At 33.2% G+C, this 27,861-nt stretch overlaps 1 protein-coding gene and 1 non-coding gene across 7 annotated transcripts in view; one reads left to right on the forward strand and one right to left on the reverse strand.

Moving 5' to 3' along the window:
• Positions 1–27,861, forward strand: part of Rap1gds1 (Rap1 GTPase-GDP dissociation stimulator 1) — a 148,016-nt gene that overhangs the window by 10,795 nt on the left and 109,360 nt on the right. For all 6 annotated transcript variants that reach the window (XR_003301967.2, XM_026402008.2, XM_026402009.2 and 3 more), the window contains exon 2: positions 16,855–16,962. Coding sequence is in view for 5 of the 6 variants with exons in the window: in XM_026402008.2 (XP_026257793.1) it covers positions 16,855–16,962 (108 nt within the window). In the remaining variant the exon portion in view is untranslated. The remainder of the gene's footprint in view (positions 1–16,854; positions 16,963–27,861) is intronic.
• Positions 2,898–2,997, reverse strand: LOC113192042 (small nucleolar RNA U13). Its single transcript, XR_003301969.1, has one exon. It is a non-coding gene; the product is annotated as a small nucleolar RNA U13 (small nucleolar RNA).

Raw genomic sequence — 27,861 nt, forward strand, 5'->3', positions numbered from 1 at the left:
TTTCTTCTAATATAGGTCATAAAAGGCAATGCTTACTTCTGCTTTGTTTGTTGAACACTGGCCTGCTTAGAGCCCTGAGCAGCCTCAGTATTCTGAGGATACCTTATTGTTAGGAAGCCAAGCCTTGTAGATAAGTGTCAAGTGTCAGATCAGCAATCCTAGTCTTCAAATCCTTCCAAGGTCAGTCACCAGACATGTGAGTGAATGAACTGTGGGATGATTCAGGTGATGCCTCAACCCCAGCTCCCAGAGTCAGCCTTTGAGACTCTTGCTTTGAGGGCCCAGACCTTGTAGATTAGAAATAAGCTATCCTCAATGTGCTCCCTGTGAATTCCTGGTTCATAGAGCCTGTGAGCATAATAAGATGGCTTCTGTTTTATGCCCATAAGTTTGGGGTGATTTGTTACGTAAGAATAGTTGGAACAGTTATAAAACCTAAAAGATAACATTTTCTCAGTAAGAAACAGATTGCTATTAAATTCATCAAAGTGAGAACTACCTGCTGAATAAATGTTTGTTGAGTTTTTCTTTGGTTTCAAAGGAAAATAGCCTAATAGAGAAGTTTGCCTAGTAAGTATTTCCCTATGGTTTCTTTACTTGTTCTTTAGTGTGATAATAATTCCCATTAAGCAGTATTTGACTCAGTTAGCATCCAGGGAATAAATACATCTGTTTTAACATCACTGTAGGTTTCACCATAGCTTTCTGATAAATTTTACCAGTTTTTCTAATGAAGAAAAGTTTCATTTGCAATCTTAAATTAATAAAAATAGTTATCATTAAATTTATATACTTTTTATTGAAATACTAGAGCCAAATAAATCTTCTTAGGAACAAAGGAATATCTATGCTGATCTCTCTGAAAATTTAGTTATCCTTGAGTTGATTTTAATGTTTACATCTTAGAATAATAGCATTTTGGCAAAATTGTTTTAAATCATAGCTTTCCTATCACTTTCTTAGAAGATAGCGGGTTTTCTGTGTTGATTACCACTGAGTGAAATAATGCTTTGTCATAAAATTACAAAGGGATTTCAGTTATATTATGATTTCTCAAATAATAAATCTAAGGATAGGTGATCTAAATGAAGATCATCACCATGAGGAAAAAAGTAGTAGGGTTGTAATAACATTGGGATTGTTTATGTGTTGAGGTTTTTGTATAAGTCTATAAATATAAACATCACATACACACAGCATGCCTCTGGAAGGATGCAGGGAAAACTTAATGCTCTTTATTTCTGGGAATGATCAGGGATATGTGAAAATAATTCTCATTTACCTTTGCATCTTAATACTGAGGGCAGTATTTGATGCTTGGTAGGCATATAGCTCATACTATTAGATGAGTAGAAGTTTGGGATTATCTTTTCAATTTATTAATCACTTTATTCATAACATTCTTAGTCTTTCTCACATAATTCATTTTTCTAGGATGGCTTTTTATAGATCTCTGTCTAGGTCCAATTAGAAGGCAAAATACACAGTGTTAGATTTATGTGTGTGTGTGTATATATATATATATATATATATATATAATCTGACAGGAAACACAAGGTTTACATGTCAGAGAACAGAGTTTATTATTCACAGAGCATTTTAATGCTGGTTCCCCAACATTCAATCTCAATATTTGGCAGTGTGTTAAGAACCTGGAGTTACCCTGTATATGTACCAGCGTAACAGGAGAAGGACCCTAAATTTATGACATTGGAAGCTTATGTTGGGTTGCTGGCACTTCTGCCTAGCCAAGAAAAAAAAAACACAATCCTTATCTTATTCAGTGATTAACAAATCCTCCCTGGGGAGGAAAATGGCATCTTTAAATTTATTACCCTAAAAGTAATCTAAAAGCAAGTTTCTAGGAAGAACAGAGGCTTTTTTTTTTAAGTTATTTTGGAATATCTCCAGGGAGGTAGACTTATCATTAGTACAGTTTATCATTTTCCTTTGCTAAGAAAGCCCCAACCATGCAGGCATGCCAAGAAATCCAGAGAAAAATTGTTTCCCAACACACAATCATTTAAACAGGGTATATTTATAAACTTATTATGCAATAATAAAAGTAACTATAAAAGACAGCAAACTCTAAAGGTAATCTAAGCCTGAGGGAGTTTTATCTAAGGAAGGGGAAACTAACTTTTTCTTGGAAGGGTAGATTTTTCATTAAAAGATACAGTTCCAACCCTCTAGATGGCATAGAAGTCCATTAGGTTACTAGGCCAGAGCTGGTCCACAGGCATCTGACCTACAGGAACATCTCTTTTGAGAATAAGTACACTAAAGTTGATGAGTGGCACACAGAGAGTTGGATATGCAGAAGTTAAGGCATCAGGAACCCAGCATACTTCTATGTACAGGTTTGGGTCAGAGCAACTCCGGGTGACCTGGAGTCTTATAGCATGTGTACTTATAAGGATGTGGAGATGGTACAGGAAGCAGTGACCTGGGCTGAGGTGCAGACCTGAGCTGTCTGGAGCTCTTTTATGCAGAACCACTACCTGCGTTGAAAAGTGGAAAAAATAGGTGGTGACAGCCATGGCTTATAGGCGTTTGGCCCTGAAGAAAACCATGTAGCCTGAACAGGAAGGAGAGAGCCTTCCTATCTATTGTCCACTGTAGACAAAGCTTATTATCATGCCATCTGGCAAAGTGAAAATACGTTAAGGGCCCAGCATTGTTTTTATAGAACAGGCTTGAAGGGTGAATTTGGATCTGAGAAAGAAAGAAATTGATAACTGACATTGGTTGAATCTATTGGTTGAATTTTATTCTTTCTAAACTTAATCTGGTACATCATAGCTTTAAGTAAGGATGTTAATTATCCTTTGTTATATTTATTTTTGTGTGAATTCTCTTTTATTTCTACCCTAAAATATTATTCATTCTTCTTTTCACATCAGACAAGTCATATGCCAGTGCTATAACAAGGGAGACACCTCTCATACAGCAAGAAGTGTGAACACCCAGTCATCATGCTGATGAACAGAAAAGGATCTTGACCCTAAAATTTCTTTTTACTTTCTGTAGCAATATTTTGGTATTATATTTCCTTCCTGAATTCATAAATGATATAGTTCAGAGAGTTATTATTTTTATTAGATTTATAAAAGTTCTTAATGTATTGCTTATATTAATATATGCTTATATTAAGTAATACATTAAAAAAACTTAGATTCACCTGTATTAAGGAATACATTTACCTACTTTTGCATGTAATTTAGAACTGCTTGTGCATATCATTTTTCTTCAGTAGCATTTGATTACCCAGAAAAGTTGGTGTTTCCTAAACTCTAAATTTTAGTGTATATTATCTCTTCTCTGTTATTTATTGGATTACCAAGTGAGACTTTCTTACCAATCTTAATGAAATACTTTTCTGTATTTTTCCAGCTAAAGAAAGTCGCTTTATCTTGGCTTTGTATGTCAGTATTAAATTTTCTCTCCAGCAAAATATTAAAAAGTAGGGTCTTTACTTTCTTTCCTCATTACTATATATAGTTAGTCACAACTTTGAATATGTTTTGGAAATACTCTTACTCAAGACTTTTGGAAGTCAAAGTGGATAATCCCACTTTTGTTTATCTAACTTATCTAGCCTGTAAATATTCCTGTAACATTTTCAGGCAAAATTTCCTCTTACTGAAATTGTTTTATCTGTCACTTGTCTGGTTTTCCTATGCTGCCAGGCATATCCTAGAGTTTGGGGTAGAACTTGGAGATAGGATATTTTTTATCCTTGAATCCAAGTGTCAGGAACCATTGCATGGTAAACATATGCTTAAGTAGTATTGTGAAGGAGGAGACGCTCACAGCTAAGATAGTCCAAGAACAATATACTAATCTAAGGAACTAAGTGAAGCTAAGAAATAAATAAAATGGGCCTGGGAGATTCAGAAACGAGGATAATCGAATAAGCAAAAAAGCCATTTTTTTCTGAAATAATTCTGATAATAGAGTACTGATAATGGCAAAGTTTTATTTAGGTTGGCTTGTAGGCACATTATAGGTATAAGGAACTAGAGTAGGGCAAATATATTTCAAGCAGTTATTTTCATTTTTTGTTTAAAGAATTTCCCCTTTATTGAGTATACAATAAAGGAGGCAGGCAAATAAGTGAAGTTTGAAAGTATATGCTTTCCATTTTCCAGCTTCTTCTAAAATTAGTCTTCTATATATAGGTCATTTCAACAATTCTTCAACACAAAAATTGTTAGTAATCGTCAGGTTACATTTTTACCAACATTGTTCCAGTATATTTCTTAGTCTCCTTTAAAATCATTCAATATTCTATTGAGCTTTGTTGATTTTTTTAATGTTGATTTTCTAAGTTGGCTTATAATATCCTAGGTGTTGACCACTGTTTGATGTGAGTGTATACTAAATCTTTCCATTTGGGATACTGTTGAGGAAAAGAAATCATCCAAATATTTTTCTTGGTCATTTTTCAGACAAATAATTAATTAAACCTGAATTTCATTGTGAATCACTCTGTGATTAAGAAATATGATAGTGTATTAATTTCTTAGTAATTTGTGTTATGTTGTATGTAAAACAGTGAAATAATTCTTGAGCTCCAAATGAAAAGATCTTTTGGTACTATGTAGAATAAAATTTAACAAACTGTATCTTGCTCTTATGGAATTATGGTTTAGTACTGTAGTTGTGAAGATTTTCTATCAGACTTTTGACCCTCTAATCAAACATGACAAGTAATACCATACAGTGTTTCTGATTTAAACCAAAATAGTTTTAACTCCATTTAAGAATAAATGAAAAATTACTGCTAAGAAAGTTTTTATCAGACTTCTGAAATAATTAGAGAAGAAACCTTATAATGAAATAAGTCATTATTTTTAGTATAGGCCATATAATAAAATGTGTCTTTTCTTTATTATTATTATTATTGTAGTGCTGTGGATTGAACTCAGGGCTTTGTGCATACAGGGCAGGTGTTCTAACACTGACTTATATCTCCACCCCTAAAATATTTCTCAATCACAGCAATTTGTATCATAATTTTTAATAGAATATGCAAGAATGGTAACTGAGAAAGTGATGTAAGGCCATAAGGATTTATTTTGCTTTTACCATAGAGAATCGTGTAGGTATCCTGGAAGAATTTCCTATTTAATAGTAGAAATATACTAACAGTATTACTGTATATGCCTAGAACTATAAAACCACCAAAATGAAAAGTATAGAAAATTTAGAATAAAAATCATTTCTAAGTTAAATTTATGGACTTATTTATGAAATTAAGTTTTGGAATACAGTCACTTGACATAGAATTCATACTGCTTTGCTTATTAGGAGAGGTCAATTAAATTCATCTAAGCCCTTATATTTTATGAAGTCTTGTTAGTCTTCTTGTCTGAAGAGAAGTAAGTAATGTGGTATGTTCATATATAATTAGCTTGTGGAATGAAAAAGAAGTACCCAGTGCATGCATGTGTGCATAATGGGAATGGCCACGGAGTTAAAATGTCATTGCACTCTGGGAGCCACATCAAAAGCAAGGCTCCTACATAAGTATCACTACATGTTAAAGTCATCGATAAATAAACACTTTGAGATAAAAGTGAAGAATGTAAGATTAATGAAATTTTATAAGTTGGGAGTTTTCATGAAATAGAACAATTTCTAGCTCTGAATTTTCTCTTGAAATATTATTAATAGTTCCTAATTCATCAAGAACTGCTTGAATTGTCTTACAAAATAAACATTGCATTTACTACTTTGAATAATACATTTTTGCCAAAGTGTGTGTGTGTGTGTGTTCACTGAACATATTTAGTATTTATGTTAGGTTGTGCTTCTGTGAAATTTAATTATGGCAACTAATGAAAGAAAATGGCCCATCCACATTAGCTTCATACTCAATCTTTAATAGTCAAGGTTTTATTCAGTGACCAAGCAATAGTTTTTGAAGGTAATAATAAATTATTAAATTCTAAGTACTCTTTCTGAGCTTTCGGGTTTTTTTTTTTTCTGGTTGATATTTTGACAGCAAGCATCTACAGTGCAGTAGCAAATAATACCTTTTTTAGCTGCTAAGAAAAACTCATTTCTTCCAATTTTGTTGTGTGCATATGATTATTTTAACTAACCCTCAGAAATGCATGGAGAGTTGCAGTGGTATTAAGAACAGAAGTGAAGGTTTTCTTTATTAAATATAGTCTAAATCATTTAATGTTGTATGAAATAATAGAGTTTTGGAACTATTTTCCTATTTAACATAAGCATATATCTAATATAAGTGATAGTGTGATCTGTATTTGTTGATCAGATAATTGTATGCACAGGAAATTTAGCAGACTTTAAAACAAACTGATTCATATTTATAAGATAATTTGATTGTTGGTTGAATATGTCATCATTGTACACAGTTGCTCTTTTTTATTCTAGGCATATCTACCTACACAAAGAAATGGGAAATTTTTTCTTTCTTTTCTTTCTTTCTTTCTTTCTTTCTTTCTTTCTTTCTTTCTTTCTTTCTTTCTTTCTTTCTTTTTCTTTCTTTCTTTCTTTCTTTCTTTCTTTCTTTCCTTCCTTCCTTCCTTCCTTCCTTCCTTCCTTCCTTCTTCTTCTTCTTCTTTTTTTTTTTTTTTTTTTGGTACTGGGGATTGGGGATTGAAGCCAGGGATGCTTAACTACTAAGCCACATCCCCAGCCCTTTTTATTTTTATCTAATTTTGAGACACCGTCTTTCTAAATTGCTTAGGTTTTTGCTAAGTTGCTGAGTCTGACTTTGAACTTGCAATCCTCCTGTTCCAGCCTCCTGAGTTGCTGGGATTATAGGGGTATGATACCATGCCCAGCATAATGGGAAAATTTCATAATTCTCACCAATAGCAAAATCCTAAAATATGTTGGAATAAACAGTGAAGTTACAGGATCTGTATGCAAGAAGACAATTTTACTGAAAGATTCCAATTATTAAGAGATCCCAAACAAGATCTGAACAAAATTAAATGCATCCATGTGGAAGAGAGGAAGATTAACAGTGAAAAATGCAAATGATCTCAAACTTAAAATACAAAATTAATATAATCCAAGAGAGTATTTATTTGTTCATTTGGTATTTTAGTCATTCATTTACTGTTCACTCTGGAGTGCCCAGATGAAATGATCTAAATGATCTAAAGTGATTCATCAGCAAGATTTTGGAGAAAAAAATCTGAATAGCAAAGAAAGCTGAGAAAGTGGTGTCAGGACTAGTTTTATTAGATACTAGAACATGAGATAGGGCCAGTGTAATTATGTCAATATGATATTAGCATAAGAATGGGTAAAGATCATTGGAATGAAGAGACTTCAGAAATATATTTCTGTATATAAGAGGCAAAGGTAGTAGTTTAATTTAGCAAGAAAAGGACGGAGTATTAAAACCTCTTGACACAGAAAATAAAATTATACTCCAGTCTTAGGCCATATGTAAAAATGAATTCCAGTGAATCAAAGACATAAAAAGTAAAAGAATCATAATATTGAAAGATAATCAAGCAATTTGCTGGGAGCCCAAAAGACTTTTCTTAACTGTAGCTGGAAACCCAGATGCTATAAAAGAAAATTGCAGGGAAAGAGGAATAATGAAACTAATAGATTAATGATAGATCTTAGAAAAAAAAGTTACATAGATAACAGACAAGGTTGATATCTATACTGTACAATAAGAACGAAACAGACAAACCTATCTGAGCACAGGCAAAGGGTGTGAATGAACACTTTTAAATAAAGCTAATTCAAAAGGCTAATGAATACGAGATGATACTGACATTTATAATGGTTAAAGAAGTAGAAATTAAAATAAAAATTACATAGCAGTCTAAACCCATCAGACTATCAAGAAGTGGAAATCTGTAATATTCATTGATACTCAAGATTTAGAAAAAATACTTTTAATGTGTAGCTGAAAGGAAAATTAAATATTCAGCCTTTTTGGAAAGTGATCAGGCAAAATTAAAAATACTTAGACCCAGATCAATGATCAAAACAAAATGCCACAAAAGAAAGTGAAAAGCTACATACGTAAAGGGCTGAATAAACTGTGCTACCTACAACCATGGAATATGGTTCAAATAATTGAAAAGAATGAGTTAGAGCTGTATAGATTATTTTGGAGTAATTTACAAGAGTTATTATTGAGGTAAAAAATGAAGATATAGAAAAGATGTATAATAGGATCCAAAACTCCCCCAAAGTCCTGTATATCTACACATGATTATCAGAAGAAGAAAAAAAGCATCAAAGCTTGAAAACATTAGTTCATTGACATGTGAGTGGAGAAATTAGTGAAGGTAAAAAGGAGAAAGCAGGAAAGAAGACCAGGCAAAAAGGGGAAAAATATCACATTAATGCATTTTAATTGTGCTTCATGTATATGTATAAAACAAATTAAATAACATTAAAAAAAGAAAATAGGTAATAGACATCTTGTTAAATTTTTCTTATTTAAATGTACAATTTTGGGTCACCATTTAATTCAATAATCATTTATTGAATGCCTGCTGTTTAGAAGACAACACAATAGGGAGGTAGTGAGTAATACAGTGATGCAGTTATTAATATTATATCAACAGTCATCAGCATTGGTTAATAGCTTACTGTATGCACTAGAGTCTGTTCTGAGAGCATTATATGTATAAGCCCAGTTAATCTTCACAACAACTTGACAAGGTAGATATTATTTGCATTGTTTACTTTGTTTTGAACTTCAGAACAAATTTTATTACTGCTTAGTGGGACAAAGGGGGCAACACAAAGTTATCTTCTTGATTGCATTTCTTTATATCATAGGCCTCATTCACACGTGAAAGTAAGATACAAATCCAATTCAAGTTCTTACTGAGTATAATCATTAACATTTGTTGGGACAGCGTACCATGAATACCACTTTTGTTAATAAGCCTTAAATTTATATTTATAGAATGTACTATATGTAATACATGGAATTGTCATCTGCATTTTACCTGTGGGGAGACAAAATAAACTGGCCTAAACTTATACAGGTTAAATGTGGAGCCAGAACTGAAGCCCAGATGGACTATCAGGGACTGCATTTTTTTTTTTTTAAGAGAGAATGAGAGAGGGGAGAGAGAGAGAGAGAGAATTTTTAACATTTATTTTTTAGTTCTCGGCGGACACAACATCTTTGTTGGTATGTGGTGCTGAGGATCGAACCCAGGCCACACGCATGCCAGGCGAGCGCGCTACCGCTTGAGCCACATCCCCAGCCCCAGGGACTGCATTTTTAACCTCTAAAATTTGCTACATTTTCTGCCTGTGAGTTGTTTGGTTATGGTGAACCCTGACTTGAATGCTTGTAGTAATGTAGAAAACAGTGAAATCAGTGTTATAATTGAGGTATAAACAAAATATGGGAAAAGAAAGGGTATGATCAGACTGCAAGAACAACAGAGGGTTTCATGTAAGAATTTGTGTTTATTGGCTGACTTTGCAGAGTAATAGTTATTCTATTAGGAGGAGAATGCACAGAGAGACTTTTTAAACAGAAAGAAATTAATTTGCACATTTGTAAAAATGGAGGGGTGCCTGGGAAAACACCTAGTGGTACTGATGTGCATAATGTGTGACAAAGTAAAGAGATGAGGGTATATTATTAGTTGAGGCTCTTGGTTTTTATGCAAACACAGTTTGCATTAGGCAGTAGTAAACCACTGTAGATTTTGAAAGAGTAGTGATATGTTCTGGCAAGGACATGTTTCTGAAGTTCTAGCCTGGATGGGTAGAAGAAGTTGGGAAGGTAGACAAAGGTTCTGAGTTATTCTTTATTCTTGTACTCATTCTAATTTTAAAAGGTAACTTAGAGAATTTAAAATTTATATTAAAACGGGGGGAGGATGTAATAATCAGGGAAGACTTAAATCCATTCTTGGTCTTTAACTTCCTCAGCTAGGAGAAGTTCCCTAAAGGAAAGAAATAAAAGTTGTTTTCCCTTACATGTAGTACAGTTTAACGGAAGAGAAGTTAGGTTAATTTATTAAAAGATTTTTGGCTCAGACTGATTTAGGACCATCTCTGTAAACATATATTAAACAGAAATAAATAGAAACTGAATTATAGCATAATTAAACTGAATATTTCACAATTTTTAAATACAGTGTTTTCTACTTGTCTTGCTTACAAAACAATTATTTTTTCCTACTTCACAAGACAATGTTTTTAAAATAGCTTCACTCTGTCAGATATCAAACCCTTTAGATAAGTGAAATATAATATTCATGGGAAGTTGTTATTATTTCTATCTCCTTAAGCCAGGTGCCCCAAATTAACTTAATGTCATTCACTTTGAAATTACTTCATTAATGTATTGATTACATTCTAGGTGTTTGAAAACCACATTAGTACAGAAATAATTTTTCTTTTACATTTGATGTGGATAATGATGTCAGGAAAGGTTTGTTACTAGATAGTTACATAAAAATTACATTGGCTTCAACAGAAAGAAATCTTTAATCTCTTTTTAAAGTATATTGCTATTAGTGAATGGCTATAGATTTAGGTGGGGAATGGTGATGTTTGAAGAGGGAATTAAATAGGCCTTGAACTTTCACAAGCTCAGTTAGCAGTTCTTGTCCTGTATTTGCTAGCTTTGGTAGTTTTTGTTGTTGTTGTTGTTTTTGTTTTGCACTAGGGATTGAACCTGGAGCACTTAACCCTTAAGCCACAGAACCATATCCTCTAACCCTTTTTATTTTTTATTTTGAGACAGGATCTCACTAAGTTGCTGAGGCTGCCCTTGAACTTGTGGCTCTCCTGCCTTAGCCTCCCAAACCACTGGGATTTACAGGCATGTCCCACTGAGCCCAGCTCCTGTGTGTTTTTAATCATTAAATATAAAGTAGTTGTCCAAAGATGACACACACCTTTCCATCCATCCATTCACCTAGCATGTAATAAAATGATAAGAGTTTATTAACATTTTAAAACATTATATTGTAGATCGAACAACTTTGAAAATACAGCTATCATTTCTGGTTGATGTCAAGAAGATAAAGTAGAAAATACCACAGATAACATAAAGAATTAAAAGATTTATTAACTTACCATGACACTATCTTATATTGAAACTGGTCCTTTCGAACAGTCTTTTGCTTATAATCAAGTTCATTTGATGATGGTGATGATCAAGTTCATTTGATGATCTTACTTACAGTCAAGTTATTAAATATTAAAATAGCCTGATTTTTCAATCAGTTTTTTTAGATTGATATTAAGAGAGGAATTGATAACTGTAGAAATTTAGGTCTTATTAAAACCCTTTGATGGTAATAAACACACACTGACTAATGAATAATTTTCAGTTTCTGGTTTAGAGACGAGAGAGTTTGGAAGATAAAAAGACTTTGGTGCTTAATGTCATACAGTATTATGAAAGGGAAGAAGGCTTGGGAAGGTTCTTTGAAATTTCTAGTAGAAAAGTATAGCTGTGTCTTTAACAGGGATTTCTGGAAAACACTTAACCAGGTTTATTAGAAGTTACCAGCAGTCAGATTTTAGCCAAATGTAACAAGGCCTAAACTGTGGCTATTCGTTATATTAATGAATAGATAAAAGCAAGTAGTCTGTCCAGCTGGATATAGGAAGGAGGGACAGAAGGAAATATATCATCACTCTGATGTATGTGATGTTACTCAGGCAGAACTGAGGTCATGCTAACATTAAAGGGAAAGAAAGAGAAGGGAAGCTGGTGAAGATGTCCAAGAACAAAAGTGTTCAGAGACTGGCATTTGTGAAGTTAAAAGTGCTTCAAAAATGGAAAGGAGGATCACAATTGCTGTAAAAATACCAAATAAAATGATTGAGGAAAATCTATTGGGTTTTGAGTAGATCATTTTAGACTTTGGCTAGAGAAATTGTGAGAGTTTCAGAGGACTTGGTTAGATTGTGACTTTAGAAGCAATTAATCAATTAAGAAGTAGGGGACTCGGAATTAATGACCAAGTCAACTTTGCTTGAAGTCAAGTCTTATGTTGTCCTGGAAAAAGATATTTTAAGAAAACATAATTTGTTTTTGTTATTAATACTTCTTTGACTCAGTGATTGAGCTACACTTGCCTAGCATGCACAAGGCCCCAGCATTGCAAATGCAAACGAAAAGCCCTACAAAATTAAAAGAGGGGAAAAGCACTTTATGTTGAAACCTTCCATGGACATTATCCTTTTCTTTCTCTACTTACTGCCTCACTGCTAGCTAGAGGCTGAGAAATTTTCATTAGAACAGTTCTAGTATCTTAAATTAAGCAAATGCAAAATACAGATTTAGGTGAAAAATAATTTGCATGGTACGGATTCATGACAAATTTACTGTCATGGTTTGGAGGAATCCAAAAGTTATTCCATAAAAAGGGGGGGGGGGAATGCCCTCTGTTCCTTACCCAAGTTCAGAACACTGGAATTATAAGCAAAGGAATCATTTGCTAGAATTTAGAATATCTGCTTTAAAATGGATACATATCATATATTAGTATGTCATATAGAATTGCTGATCACTGCTGAATTACATATTTACTAGTTTTGTCACTGACACAGCTGGACAGCCAAAGGTAGGGAAGAACAGAAATTCTTGCTCCTTTTGAAAGAATAGAAATCCAGAAGGAACAGAGCTTTTCATGTCATCTCTTCATCTGTCTATCAATCTATTTACTTTTTCAGATGGGATCTTACTGTGTTGCCCAGACTGGTCTGAAACTCCTGGGCTCAAGTGATCCTCCTGCCTCAGGCTCCTGAGTAGCAGAGACTACAGGTGCATATTACATCATCGACCTTATTCTTAATTTTTTAATCCCATAAGTTATTCCTGTTCCGAGGAAAGGGGCAGGAGGAGCAATTGTCAAGGAAGGAGGAAGAAAAGGCTGGGAATGTCACTGACAGAAATTTCTCCATGGGGAAGCTTAAGGCCAGTGAGAAAGGAATTTTTCCTCTATTCATTTTATTTTCCAATATGCTATTTTAAAATTGAGATATAAGTCACATACACTAAAATGCATAGATTTTAAATGTACTACTGGATGACTTTTGACAGATGTACTCTTGTAATCAAGATATGGAACATTCTAACACTATTTAATAGATTCATGGTAAAATTTCTTTTAGGTACTGACCTGTTAGTTCATTTAAACTACTATATTAAATTTGTTCTGTTGATGGCTTTGGTTGTCTAATGAGGAATTTAATGAACTATCCCTAAAAAGTTTTCATATGACTAATAGGTGAATAATTATTTCCTTAGATTACATTTTTACTGATTAGGAATTTTTTTAAAAATGAATATTTTTATGTAGATTTTAATTATAATATTTTATACTCCTAAATGCCCAAATTAACTTTAGTGATATCTTCCTATCCTAAAATCTAAGACTATTTCTAATACTATGGAGTGCACAGTAAGTACTAACAAGTAACATTTGCCATTCTTGCCCTATTGGAATACTTTGACTCAAGTTGTGAATAGTATTGTGAAGGTTGGGTGCATATGTTAGGAGTGACCCTGGAGGGTTAAGAAAAGGGGAGAAGACTACAGGTGTAATGTGCTTGGGTGGTCTCTGAGTTGATGACAGGTAGACTGAAACTTGATGATAGGGATATCAAGCTCAGAGCATTGGGGATGGGATGAATTAAAGACACCAGGTGCCAACATATAGGTTGTCTGCAATGTGGGGCATGGAGGTACTTATGATAAATTAGAAAGCAACTTGGGAGAAGAAATTAGAGAGAAGATGATAAATTTAATCTGGGACCTGCTCAGTTTGTCATGGTGATGAAATATCTAAGGAGACATTTTTACTTAGTAGGAGATAGCAGAGAGAAAACAGGATCAAAGGTTATGTTTGAAACTGAGCATTTTCTTTTTTCTTTATTTTTTTACATGAGCTCTATTATTATTATTATTGTTGCCTTACAATTCTTAATACACCTTTATACCACAATTAATCATATCTCTGTATACGAGATATGTTGATACCGAATTCACATCTTCATACATGTATTTTGTATAATGATGAGGGTCTCCTTCCACCATCCATGCAATTCCCCTTTTCCCTCCTTTTCCTTCCCACCCCTCTTCTCTGTCTAGAGGTAATCTTTTTCCCATGGAAACAGCATTTTAAAATCAGTGAATTCATGTTTGTGGAATGACTCTAACATATTACATTACTCGGTATTTTGCAATTTTAAATTATTTCTTTAAAACTGTTCTTATTGATTTTTCTTCATAAATGTAATGTGTTACATTTAGATATTTATTTTCAAAATATTCTCTAGTATAATCTAATATGGTAATTAACAAATTGGTACTTGGTAAGTACATAAGGAAAACAGTAGGGCATATGGGTTAAGAGAATGTACCCTGCAGTCAGTGCTTTGATTTACCTTGAATCTTGGCTTTCTACTAACTGTGTGATTTGGGGGAGAAATTATCTCTCTTCCTATGTCTCCCTTTATAAACTGTATAAGAGTAAAAGGAGTCAAATACTAGTACAGTCTACCTTAGGGTTTTGTACAGATCAAATAAGCAGTGCTTAGACTTGTAAAATGAGTATAAGGATATACTTATATTCTACCTTAGGCTTATTGTGCAGACCAGATAAAACAGTACATTTAAAGCATAGAAAAATATTCAGTAGACTCTTTGTGTATTTGTTTGGTTGGTTTTGTACTGCTCAGGAATGGAACTAGGACCTCATGCATGAAGGCAAGCACACTACCAATCAGCTAATCTGTAGCCCATCAATAAGTCTTGATTTTATAACTTCTTGACTGATAGTTTTGATAAATTGCTATCATTTGGCAACATTGTCTTAATTTTCATCAGTGTTGTGATAATTACTTTTTTTATTTTTAAAATATGAACTTATGTGTTATACATTTAAAAAATCAACTTAATATCTACTTAATACTAGTGAACAAGTATACTTGAAATATGATGTCCTACAACTTCTTTTAGCTTATAAAGGATAAGAGATACATGTGGATATAGTTTTCTTTTTCTTTAGAAAAAGATCAGTTTCTCAAAACTGTCTGGTCCTTTTAAGGAAATAACATACTAACCTTGGTTGTGAATGATAGCATGAGGTTTTTAAGTAAGAGTCGGTTTAGGATTGCTACATTAGAGACTTTACTAGGCATAACTAGAGGATGTTAGTATTATTTGATGTGAATTTTTAAATCTGCTTTTTTCCCAGCAGATTCAAAAATTCTCTTCCTTTATAATAGAATTCCATCAGATTTTTTAAATTGTCATGAGCTATCAATGTACAGAAATCTATTAAAATGTGTACCTTACTTAGAGATGTGTGAAAACAGCAAACCCAGGGTTCTTGGGTATCTTATTTTGAGACCCTTGAGGTCAGAACTATTTGCTTAGAACATTATTTTTCTTTTTCATTGTGTTGATATTTGCACTGACAATGGTACAAAAACAATTATGGATTTAAAAAACTGCTGATGCTTTAGTATGCATCAATCAGGGTAGCAACACCAGATTGTACTGGTAGTTACTATATTCTTTTCTATTATAAACTTAAAATTAAAAGAAAAATACCAGGTTTACTTGAAGAATATCCCTAGTAGGGTAGGAAAAAATATATTTTAAAACCTCAAAACCTTTTGAGGATGCATTGTAAAAATATTCTGTGGGATAAAATTGGAAGGGTGCATAATCTTTGCATTGTGAAAACTGACAGTTGTGAAGAAAATTACTTGTGCTGTTTTTGAATTGTGAACTGATGGAAGTACTTTTTTCCCCATAGAATATCATTTTTTATTTGAGAGAATTGACAAATTGGTTTTTGGCTTAGCAGACATTTTTTCACAAATAAATAAATTCAGTTTATCATTTAGGAAGAAAACCTTGGTAGTATTTGTTGCTGGTGTTAAACTGAAGTTTTCAGGAGAAAACTAGAATTTTGGAAAACTTGCATCACCTTAAGCTTGACATCTTTTCAATACTTAAGGTTGTTTTAGAAATAGAGTAGTGTTAATATCAACAAGTGTGAGATTTTGAGATAGTACAATGAGACAAACATGTCAGTAATTAGAAGATGTATAACTCAATTTTCTAAAGAACTAATGCATGATAATATATTGTCTTTTATGCATAAAAGATTCTAAACGTAAGAGACAATGGATTTTATTCTAACAGTTGAAAATGTTCATGGATATTGTTTGAGATTTCATATGGCAACTAACTTTTAAAAAACTAGCACCTATCAAGTTTTGGTATAGTATCAAAGAATATCCATAATTACCTGAAAGGGCTATCAAATAATGTCCTGTTTTCCAACTGTGCATGTATGTGAAACTAAGGGAATTTTTTCATCTATGCAATCAAAATAACACATTATAAAAGATTGAATATAGAAGCAGATAGGAGAATTCAGTTATTTTCTACATGTGAGAAATTTGTAAACTTTTAAAACATTATCGCTCTTACTAAATTCTTTTTTGTTTTGGAAATACAGTTGTTTTTCATTTAAAATGCTAATTGTGTTAGCATGAAATAAGGTTTATAATTTTATATTTAAATGGATTAGTTTGTAAATCTTTGAAAGTTTCAGTTTTGATTTTTTAAAATAATTTAAACATCAATAGAAATAATGTAAATGAAATATTGTTGGGATCCTCAGTAATTTTTAATAATGTAAAGGGGTTTTGAGAATCTGGTTAGAGGAACCAACATATAATTTAGAAGAAGAATGCAACTTTATAATGCAAAATGCACATGTTTTGTCGTTAATCCATAATTTGATATATTTGTTCAAATAAGAATCTTAGGTAATATGGTGGTCATAAGGTTAGTGAAATGTACTTGTATTTTTTTTCTATAAACAGATAATCTCAGTGATACCTTAAAGAAATTGAAGATAACAGCTGTTGACAGGACTGAAGATAGTTTGGAAGGATGCTTGGATTGTCTGCTTCAAGCCCTGGCTCAAAACAGTAAGTTTCATTATGCTTACTCAAATTTCAAACAACAACAAAAATCACATCAGCAGTGGTTCAAAAATTGGTATGTAGTTAAGCACATAACTTGTTTTCACATAATTTGAATTCTTTTGAATTCTATCCCTGAATACTGAGATTGTTTTAAATATTTCCTCCTCCTACCTACCCCCCACCCCCAGTCTGCTCAAAGCCAAACTGATAGGCAGAGAAAGGAGGAATTGATTTGGTAGTAATGACATTTATGCCAGTCTCAGAGTGAGGCTATTATTTTATTCCCAACAGATAAGCTTCATAGTTGTTGTTTTTTTTTTTTTTTAACACCTACATTTTCGCTTTTAAAAAAAGACTTTGTTATAAGTAGGGAGAGAAAGGAGAATCAGAAAGGAGAGCTTGAAACACTTAACAGTTTTTTCCTGAGATCTTATGGTCTACCTTTTAGAATAATTTTATTTTAAAATAACATGTATGCAGCCAGGCATGGTGGCCCTTGTCTGTAATCTCAGTGGTTCAAGAGAATCATAATTTCAAGGCCAGCCTGAGCACTTAGCAAGGCCCTAAGCCACTTAGTGAGACCCCGTCTCAAAATAAAAATTAAAAAGGGCTGGGAATGTGGCTCAGTGTTTGAGCATGCTTGGGTTCAATCCCTGGTACCTAACAATAACAACAACAATATGTATGCATAGATTTAATTGGAAAGAACCACCAGCAGTCAACCAAAAATCCCTTGAGCCAGATGTGGTGGCACATGTCTATAATCCTAGTGATGATCTGGAAGGCAACCCTCAGCAACTCAGTGACGCCCTAAGCAATTTAAAAAGACCATGTCTCAAAATAAAAAAACTTTAAAGAAAGACAGAGATTGGGAATGTAGCTCAGAGGTAAAGTATTCCTGGTTTCAATACTCAGTACAAAATAAGCAGACCGACCAACCAACCAACCTTTAAAACTTTTAAAGTAAGGCTTGGTGTTTGGTGTTGGGGTTAATAATACTAGAGATAGAAATCACATAATTCTTCATTGACTAACACATTGAATTATTACTTTTGACTTATATTTTTGTTCACTAATTTTTGTCTCACAGTGAATAGGACAGGTATAAAATGAAACATTTGTTCCCTTAATTCTGCTTAGTTGTACTGGTATTTAATTATGCCATTCTGTTATTCTGGCACTAACTATGTAGCTGAAAAAGAATCCAGGGGAGAGTATATATTGTTAGGTTTCAATTTCAGGGACTCAGACATGTGTGTTATTTCTTTTTTTTTTCTTTTTTAGTAAACTATGACTAGAAAATCTAAAATGATTGATTATAGTACTCTTCATAAAGAAACATACTTTAAAACTAGCTTTAAAAACTGCTTTTTAGTAATTCTCTTTGCTTTTGAGATTGTAACTGTCAAGCTATTTAATCTTAGTAAAGAGTTTGAAACAGTTCAATATAGCATGTAGATCGCTTCTCGGCCTTTTGGCTAAGATCAAGTGCAATAACAGCATGTAGATAAGGTTGGAGAAAGTTAAGAAAAAAGGAAAGGAGTGTCTTAACGCTGGTTGTCCATTATAGTAAAAATGTGACTATTTATGTCTAATAAAATTAAAAATGAGGTTCCTTTGCCATGTGTAGTAGTGCATACTTTTAATCCCAGCTACTCAGGAGGCTGAGGCAGGAGGATTGCAAACTTAAGGCCAGCTTGGACAACTTAGCAAGACCCTGTCTCAAAATAAAGAATAAAAAGGGCTAAGGAAATAGCTCAGGGTTGAAGCACCCCTGTATTCAATATAATACCACAAAAACAAACAAATATTATTTTTCATAGAAAGTTCCTTTGAATAGCCCTGATGTAGATACAATATATCACATAACAAGTTTTACACGTGCCTATGTAGGCAACTTTACATAATAACAACGAGCCTAAGAAAATTAAGTAATTCAAATTTTTTCTTTTGAAGAGGATTTTTTTTAATAACTTCATGTTTTCAGTGCCTATTTTTTTCTGTATGTTAGGGAAAAAGAAGATTATAAATGGATCATTTGTTTTAGAAGCTGAAGGAAATTAAGTGATCTTGGTCACATGTGGAAGGTTGCTGTTTCTCCTTTGAGGAGATCAGAAGGCAGAGAGATGAAAAGGAAAATGAAGGAAAAAAAGGAAGGAAAAGTTTATAGCTTTTTAAAGAACAGATTCAAGAACAATTGAGAAGTGCGTAACTGTTTGATTGAATTTCAGGCTTACCGTAGGCTTATGCATTGAACCTCCATTTTTGAAAATGGTCCTAAAACTGTTTATCACAAATATTAAGGCCATTTAACCATAAGGTGTTAATAAAAACAAAACTACTGGTTCAACTAATGACTTCCCAGGGAGACAGCAAAAGAAACATCTTCTTAATAGGAAACAAAATTTATAAATGTTCTTATGTCTGAGACTACTGATGCAGAAGAATGAGATAGAGGAGGAAGTTTGTGCAGATTTTCAGTCTTTGACAAGAGTTGAATCTGTCACTAAAGCACCTACTGTGTGTTGGCCCTGGGATAGGGTCTCTGTTATCTAATCTTTCCTGTAGTCTCAAGAGGTAGGTGCTATTGTCATAGTTCAAGAAGAAACAGATTTAAAGTTATTTGGCTTGCTGTGGCAGAATCCATAGTTTGAATTTAAACTCTTAGTTAACAAAAATTATACTGAGTGAAGTGAGGCTTTTTTTCTGAATTTATAGAATAAGAAGTTGCTCTAAGGAGCTCAGTGTTATTATGTCTTAAATTTTGCTTATTCTTTAACATGGTTTCAGAGTTTTGTTATTAAAGAAGAGTATGAGGGCTGAGGTTGTAGCTCAGTGGTAGAGCGCTTGCCTCACATGCGTGAGGCCCTGTGGTTTGATAAATAAATGAAAATAAAGATATGTGCCTCTACAACTAAAAAAAAAAATTTAAAATAGAAAATGATAAGCCTTTTCTTCCCTTGACATATAGACTGATATATTTATTTGATATATTTTATAAAATTAGCATCTGGCTTTTAAACCATAAAAGGTAAGGCTTTACTAGTAAGGTATTTCTTTCTCTGCAGTTGTTCTTTAGAAAAATGATTGGTCCATTGCCACTCAATCTTCTTAAATGTAAAATTATAAAACATTTAGATTTAATTTAGATGAAGCTATATTGCCTTTTTACAGCTATCTAGTTTCATATTTCTTCCTAGTGCCAGGTGTTTTGACTAAAAATATCACTGTTTGCATCAGAATTGCACCTGATCAAAAATTTCTCCATTTTATACAAATATAAAATGGTAATGTATGTGTAATATAAATCTAAACTTCAAATTTTATTTTATTTAATAATCTAACTTGTCATTGGATAGGATATTTCTGAAAGAAAAACAATTTTCAAATATCTACATGTGAATTTAATGTGTTTGAATTGTGTATTACAAATGAACATAGTCTGAAATTATAAATTTCACTTTGATATATGATTTCACAGTGATTTTCTTCTCTCCTTCCTCCTTACTTTCCCTCCTTCTCATTAAATATAATATCTATATCATAAAGACACAAAAGTTAGAAGATTTGAATACTTACTAGATTTTGTGGACAATATTTATTTAAGCAAGCATTTTGTATAAATTTCTGATCTAAATTAATATGAGGCATACATTCACTCATATAAATACTTCACATCTCACTTTGAAAATGTTTTTAGTAAATATATGAGGGCCACCAGCCAAGAAATCAGCCTGTTTATTCTAGTCTCTCTTGATTCAGATTATAGTTAGAAGATTCCCAGTAAATGCTTGTTAAATCGTAGCATGGTTACACTATCTCATGCTTAGAAAATTTAAACAATAGGCCACCTATTGTCTTCCCTAAGCATTTAGAAAGGAGATAGCCTTAGAAGTAGGAATCTTAGTCACCCTGTGAGCGAAATGAGTAGCTTACATTAAAGTCCCAAAGGCAAGAAAAGTTAATGCTCTATTCATAAGGAAAATCCTGTTAATTTTACTCCATTTTAAAGGATGAAGACCAAATTCCCTTTGCTGGGGGAACTATAAAGCAGTGACATCATGATCATGGACAGCTTTAAATTCTTCCTGAAGAATAGATTGTCTTCCTTAGTCATATTTTCCTGTGTATGTTAACTTCTTAACTTTTTTAGGTCTCATCTGATGACAATTCCTAGTTCATTCAAGAATCACATAATTGTTTATTTTTTGTAGAACAACTTTGTGATACAGCGTTACTTCTCTTTATAATTTTACTTCTCTTTAAAGAAAAAAGAGCTTAATTTCTAGATCACATTCCTCACCTTATAGTATTCACGTAGCTGTAGAATTCTTAATTTACTTTCTAGCCCTTAAGTTGTTTCCTAGTCCTTAGTTTTTATTTTATTTGTTGTATTGACTTTTGCTCCCACCTAGGTTGCAGTCCTAAGCATCATAATTGTGTACACGGGCTGCTCCTGTGGACTACTCCATGTATCTTTTCTAACTATCATCATTTTCTTATAGTCTGCTTTATGCCTTTAATATCTTTGAAAGATTTATCTCCAGGTAGCTGTTATTTCTTCCTAAGTAAGGAACTTTGAAATTTGTGAACTGTTTTTCAATAGCCATGCTAAATTTGCAGTTACTGAATGTGGAATATTGCTGCTGTTTGGAGAAATGAAAGATTATATTTCACTTTGTTTTTTCATAGCAATATATGGAATGGATTTTTCTTTCCTAAAGTTATCAAATGCATCACAAGAAGTGCTGTATTTCCTTTGCAGGCCAAATTCATTATGTTGTTTACCTGCTTTACATTTTTTTGGTATTGTATGCCTCTTTTAGTCTTTGTGTTCATTGTTCATGAAGGCTGATCACTAGTGCTGGTGATACATTACCAAGGATTCAGTTTTTACCAAATAAAGATAATGTTTTAAGAATATATAAAACTCTCAACTGAAGCCATTAACCAAAATACATTGACAGTTCTTGATAAATTGAGACTCCTGGTTTGCCAGGTAATAGTGGTAGCCCCCTAAATCTGAATTTTTCCACGTTCTCTCAAAATGCAAACAGATCAACAAAGCAGCCAAATAAATCCAACTAAGCATAACCTATGTCTTCACTATAACTAATAAACAAGCCTCAGATGATGAAGTCAGAATAAAAAAATATTCAAGTCTTGCTTACTCAGCTTTAGAAATCATTCTAGAAAAGTTCTGTCAAAACTACAATGACAACATGGAAAAAAAGGAGGAGAAATGGAGATTCAGAAGTTCAGGAAAAATTAAAATTGCCTGTAGACAGGTAAGCTCCTACCCTGGTAGAGAAATTCTAAGATCTAGCCTTAGATTAGTTTAAGGTATTAACCACCTAAAGTACATATGACCCCAAATGCCAGTTTAGGGTATTAGCTACCTAAGGTACATAGGACCCCATATGCCAGGTCAGGAGAATATCGGATTGGGGATAGGAGTCATTCCTTCTTGTGTACTTGGTGACAAAAAGCAAGAAGGGGAGGTTACATGTTCTGAAGAATTAAGAACCATTAAATCAGAAGACACTCATTACTCCCTTGGGTTTCAGTTTAGAAATGGGAGTTTCTGAACTGAAACAAACAAAAACCCTAGGTATTCATCTCAAATCTTTATTCTTACTGCATATAACTTGTTTTACAGTTAAGGAAAATTAAAATTATATACTGAATGGGAAATTTGAGATGAGATACATCAAAGATGTTCTGAGGAAAAATGGAGAATAAAAGAAGGAAAAGAATCAAAACATTTTAGCCATTAAAATTTTTACTTCTAAGGTGAATCATCTGTGAAGCAGTTATCAATAACAGAACATCATGACCTCTTTTAAACATCATCCTTAAACAAGTCTTCACAGATATGAAAAATAAAAACCCTTAACTCAGAAACTAAAAAATCAGAACCTTGTAGATAAATAAAAACAAAAGATAAAAGATGATCAATATAGAAGACAGTCAAAAAGATGTAACATACTTGCAATTGGAGTCCTTAAGAAGACAGATAAAACAATGACATATAGGTAATATTTAAACTAACTTTTTTAAAAAAATTTTATTTGTTCTACTTAATTGTACATAACAGCAGAATGTATTTCAATTTATTATACACAAATGGAGTGCAACATTTCAATTATCTGATGGTGCATGGCATAGAGATGCCCCATTTGGTACATACCTAGGATAATAATGTCCATCTCATTCCACCAGCTTTCCTATCTGTCCTCATAACCCAAACCCACCCTCCCCTTTGCCCAACCAAAGTTCCTCCATTCTTTCCATGCCCCCCCAACCCCCATCACAGATAAGCATCCGCTAATCAGAGAAAACATTTGGCCTTTAGTTTTTTGGGATTGGCTTACTTCGCTTAGCATAATATTCTCCAGCACCATCCCTTTGCCTGAAAAACAAAACAAAACCAAAAAATCCCCAAATTAAATTTCTTGGAAGTAAATGGAGATCTGAATCTATGTATTGAAAGGATACTTGTGAAAGCTGACTTTAAAAATAACGATAATTTAATGGGAAAAATATCTTCAGGGCCTCTATGCAAAAAGGTCAAATTATTTATTTATTTATTTTTAAAGAGAGAGTGAGAGAGAGAGAGAGAGAGAGAGAGAGAATTTTTAATATTTATTTTTTAGTTCTCAGCAGACACAACATCTTTGTTGGTATGTGGTGCTGAGGATCGAACCCGGGCCGCACGCATGCCAGGCGAGCGCGCTACTGCTTGAGCCACATCCCCAGCCCCTCAAATTATTTAAATAAGAAAAGAAAATTAGATTGGCATCAGACTTCTTCATAGTGATGTGTTAGCAGAATTTTCAGGTAACTCAAGGAACAGGAATTTTGTAATGAACCACGCAACTCAATAAGTATTAAGGCTATAGAAAAACATTATTAAACATAGAATAACTGAGGGAATACTGTAGTCTTCCAGAAGAATTATCCAAGCTTATTCTGTCTACTATAGTAGGCATGCTCCAACATGACTATTGAACATTTGAAGTAAGGTTAGTGTGAATTTGGAGAGATGTAAGTTTAAACTAGGTGCCACATTTCAAAAAGTATAAAAAATGTAAATGATCTCATTAATAGTTTTTTGCAATATTGCTTCTATGTTGAATCTCTTGTTTAAAATTCAGTAAATGCTTTATTTGTAATTGACACTTTAAAGGACAGCATTTTCTAGATTATAGGTAGTGGCTGAACAGAGTGGGTTTAAACGTAGACCCAGCCAGAATGATGTGTTAAAAAAATGCAACTTACAAGCAAAATAATTTTAATAATTGTATTTATATACAATATAATTGGCTTGTTCATCAAAAGAGAATATTTTTGTAAGAACCTTAAATTTATTATTCTAGGGTTAGATTTTAAGGAAGAGGCAGTATAGAGCATCCAAGTTATGTTTTGTATGCTTAGTCTGAAGCAGAAAAGAGAAGACTGTATATCCAAATATATATCTGGGAGTTTGTTGAAAAGGTAGCAGGGAAAGGCTTGAATCTGATTGGGATAATGAGGAAGACCATCTTGAAAATCTTACAGGTTATGAGATTAATAATAAAAGCAAGAAATAACTGAGATACTAGGTGCTGATAATGCTTTGAAAGCATATACTTCATGAGAGGAAAAAAGGATCTTAGTATGTGCAGTCTCTAATAGGCAAGCCTCCACTGGTGTTCGTGGTTAGCGATTGTAGACTTGATAGAGGATCTAAATTTGCTAATTTTAGCTAATGAGTGTTATTTTTGCTGTCTAAATTACTAAATTTGCAAAACTGCTTGTGTTCCTGCTATAATTTGAACATGTTTCCCGAAGTTCATCATGAGATGGTTTCCTGGTAAAAGGATGAGTTTGGCCCCTTTTTTCTCTTGTATGTGTTCTGTTGCCCTTTTGTGTTTTGCTCTGGGATGATGTAGCAAGAAAGCTTCTGACATATGAGGGTCCTACATCCTTCTTAGGCTCCAGAATTCAAGGAGATCAAGCACTCTTCTTTGTAAATTACCCAGTCTCAGATCTTCTGTTGTAGCAGTGTAAAATGGAAGATGGTTCTCAGCATAGATTAAATGTATAAGAGAAAAATTGTGATTTGAAATCATGTTATACACCACATATACACTGAAAAAAAATTTTCATCCTCAGTATTTATAATTCCAGCTTTCATTTACTATCTCTAAGGAGTACATTTTAAACTATTCTAGGGAAGAAATGATGGGTTTGTGCTGCTGTGTCTTCCTAATATTGTGTCATTAGAGTTCCTTATAACTCTGCATCTATGGCTTCAAACCTCTTTTCCCATTTTATTTTAAATTTTTTAGTTACAGATGAATATAATATCTTTATTTTGTTTGTTTGTTTTTATGTGGTGCTGAGGATAGAACCCAGTATTTCACATGTGCAAGCCAAAAGCTCTGCCACTGAGCCACAACCCCAGCCCTCTCCTTTTATTTTTAATGTTTTTTTATTAATGTATTATAATTATATGTAATAGTGGGGTTCATGTGACATTCATAGGGGCACATAACATGATTTACTCTGATTTCATTTCCTAATAGCTCCTCTTCTCCTCCCTATCTTCCTCCCTCTATGTCCCTTTCTCTTCATATCTGATCTTCCTTTTATTTACATATGTATTTTTTCATTGGTGCATCTTAATTATAATAAAAGTGTGGCTACATATTGATTCACTGATTGAAGTTAACTGACTTCTCTAAGTACAGCAGTCCCCCTCCCATCTTTACCAGTGGTTAACTGCAATACAAATACCTTAAATGAAAAATTTCAGAAATAAGTTTCATATTTTACAACACTTAGAAAAGCATGATGTCTTACAGCATCCTGCCGCAGATGGAGTCATTCCTTTGTCCAGCATATCTATGATGTACATGTACCCACCTGATAGCCACCTGATAGCTGTCTCTGTTATCAGATCAACTGTCTATCACATTGACTGTTGTGGCACTGCAGTACTTATTGTTCACATACCCCTTATTTTACTTAATGGCCCCAAAGTGCAAAACTACTGATTTTCGAAATTTGAATATGCAAAGTAGAAGGTACAAATGCTTCATTTAAGTGAAAAGGCAAAAATTCTCAAGGAAAAAAAAAACATGCTGAGATTGCTAGTGTTCATGGTAAGAACAAATCTGTCCATAAAATTGTGCAGATGGAAAAAGAAATTCATGCTAGTTTTGCTGTTGTACTGGACACACTAAGTTTTGGCTACTGTGCATAAGTGCTTAATTAAGATGGAAAAGGCATTAGTTTTATGAGTGGAAAACATGAGCTGAAACTCATCTAACTATATACCACATATCATGTCACTTCATCACAAGAAGAAGAGTTAGTCTAAAACAATAAGATGTTTTGAGAGACAGACCATATTTACATAATTTATTATAGCATATTAAAATTATTCTATTTTATTATTTTATTGTCAGTCTCTTACTGTACCAAATTTATAGCTTAAACTTCATCCTAGGTACCTATGTTTTGGGGGGCCATATGTGCATATATGTTGGGATTGCTAGTATCCATAATTAACGCATCCACTAGGGATGTTAGAACATACCCCCTCTTGGTAAGGGAAAACTAATATAAATACTAACCCAATTCATTCTGCTATAGCAGAATACTACAGAGTAAGTAATTTATAAATAATAGAAATTTACTCCTTATTCTGGAGGCTGAGAAGTCTAGGATCAAGGCACTATCAGGTATAAAGTCTGGTGAGGTACCATGTTTCATTGATGGTCCCAGATTGTGGTATCCTCACATGATGGGAGGTAGAACAGAAAAATAAAGAGACAGAAACAGACAAAGAAGTCTCTTTTATAATGGCATGAATCTACTCACTTCCCCCAAATTCCTATCTCTTAAAACTATCATTTGGGGGATTAAGTTTCAGCACTTGGATTTTGGGTAGGGTATGATGTGTTAGTTCATTTTTCATTAATAAAATACCTGAGGCAGGCTACTTTATGAAACAGGTTTATTTTGGCTGTTACAGAGGACCAAGGCCAAGAGGTTGCATCTGGGAATAGCTTTGGTGACAGAGTCCTAAGGTGATTTGGTATCACATGGCCAAGAGTCAGGGAGCATGCATATGTTTATGTGTCTCTTTTCATGTCTCTCCTCTTTATAAAGCCACTAGGATTCAACTATTGGGGCTCCACCTTAATAACTTTATTCAGTTCTAATTACTTCCCAAAGGCCTTAATTCTACACACTATAGGTGGATTAAGTTTCCTCTTTCTTAATACCTTATTATGGGGACTATATTTGAACACATGAACCTTTGGGGGGTACACTTAAATTATGAAACACAGTATTCAAATTACAGTGCCCAGTATGTATTGGAATGTGTTAAAGAATATGAAATATGTAAATTGACCTTTGGATATAATGAATGAGAAATGAGTTAATATTTGAATAATAAATTTCTCAACAGAAACTTATAATTTAATGCTTTAAGATAGTGAAGTAATATGTAGATTAAGTTGAACAGTTTTCAGTGTCTTTACTGTAATTCTTTGTTGTTTTCTTTTACTCCTTTTTATTTGTTCTTTTTAGTTACACATGACAGTAGAGTGTATTTTGATATATCATGCATATATGAAATATGACTTCCCATTTTTGGGTTGTACATGATGTGGAGCTACACTGGTCATGTATTCATATATGAACATAGGAAAATTATGTCCGATACATTCTAGTGTCCTGCCTGTTCTCATCCTCCTTCCCTTCCCCCCACTCCACCCTGTCCAATCCAGTGAACCCCCACCCCCCATTGTGAGTCAGCATCCACACCAGAGAGAACATTCGGCCTTTGATTTTTTGGAATTGTCTTATTTCACCTAGCATGATAAGTCTCCATTTCCATCCATT

This window comes from Urocitellus parryii, chromosome 10 (genome assembly GCF_045843805.1).
Source record: "Urocitellus parryii isolate mUroPar1 chromosome 10, mUroPar1.hap1, whole genome shotgun sequence".
Classification (NCBI taxonomy): domain Eukaryota; kingdom Metazoa; phylum Chordata; class Mammalia; order Rodentia; family Sciuridae; genus Urocitellus; species Urocitellus parryii.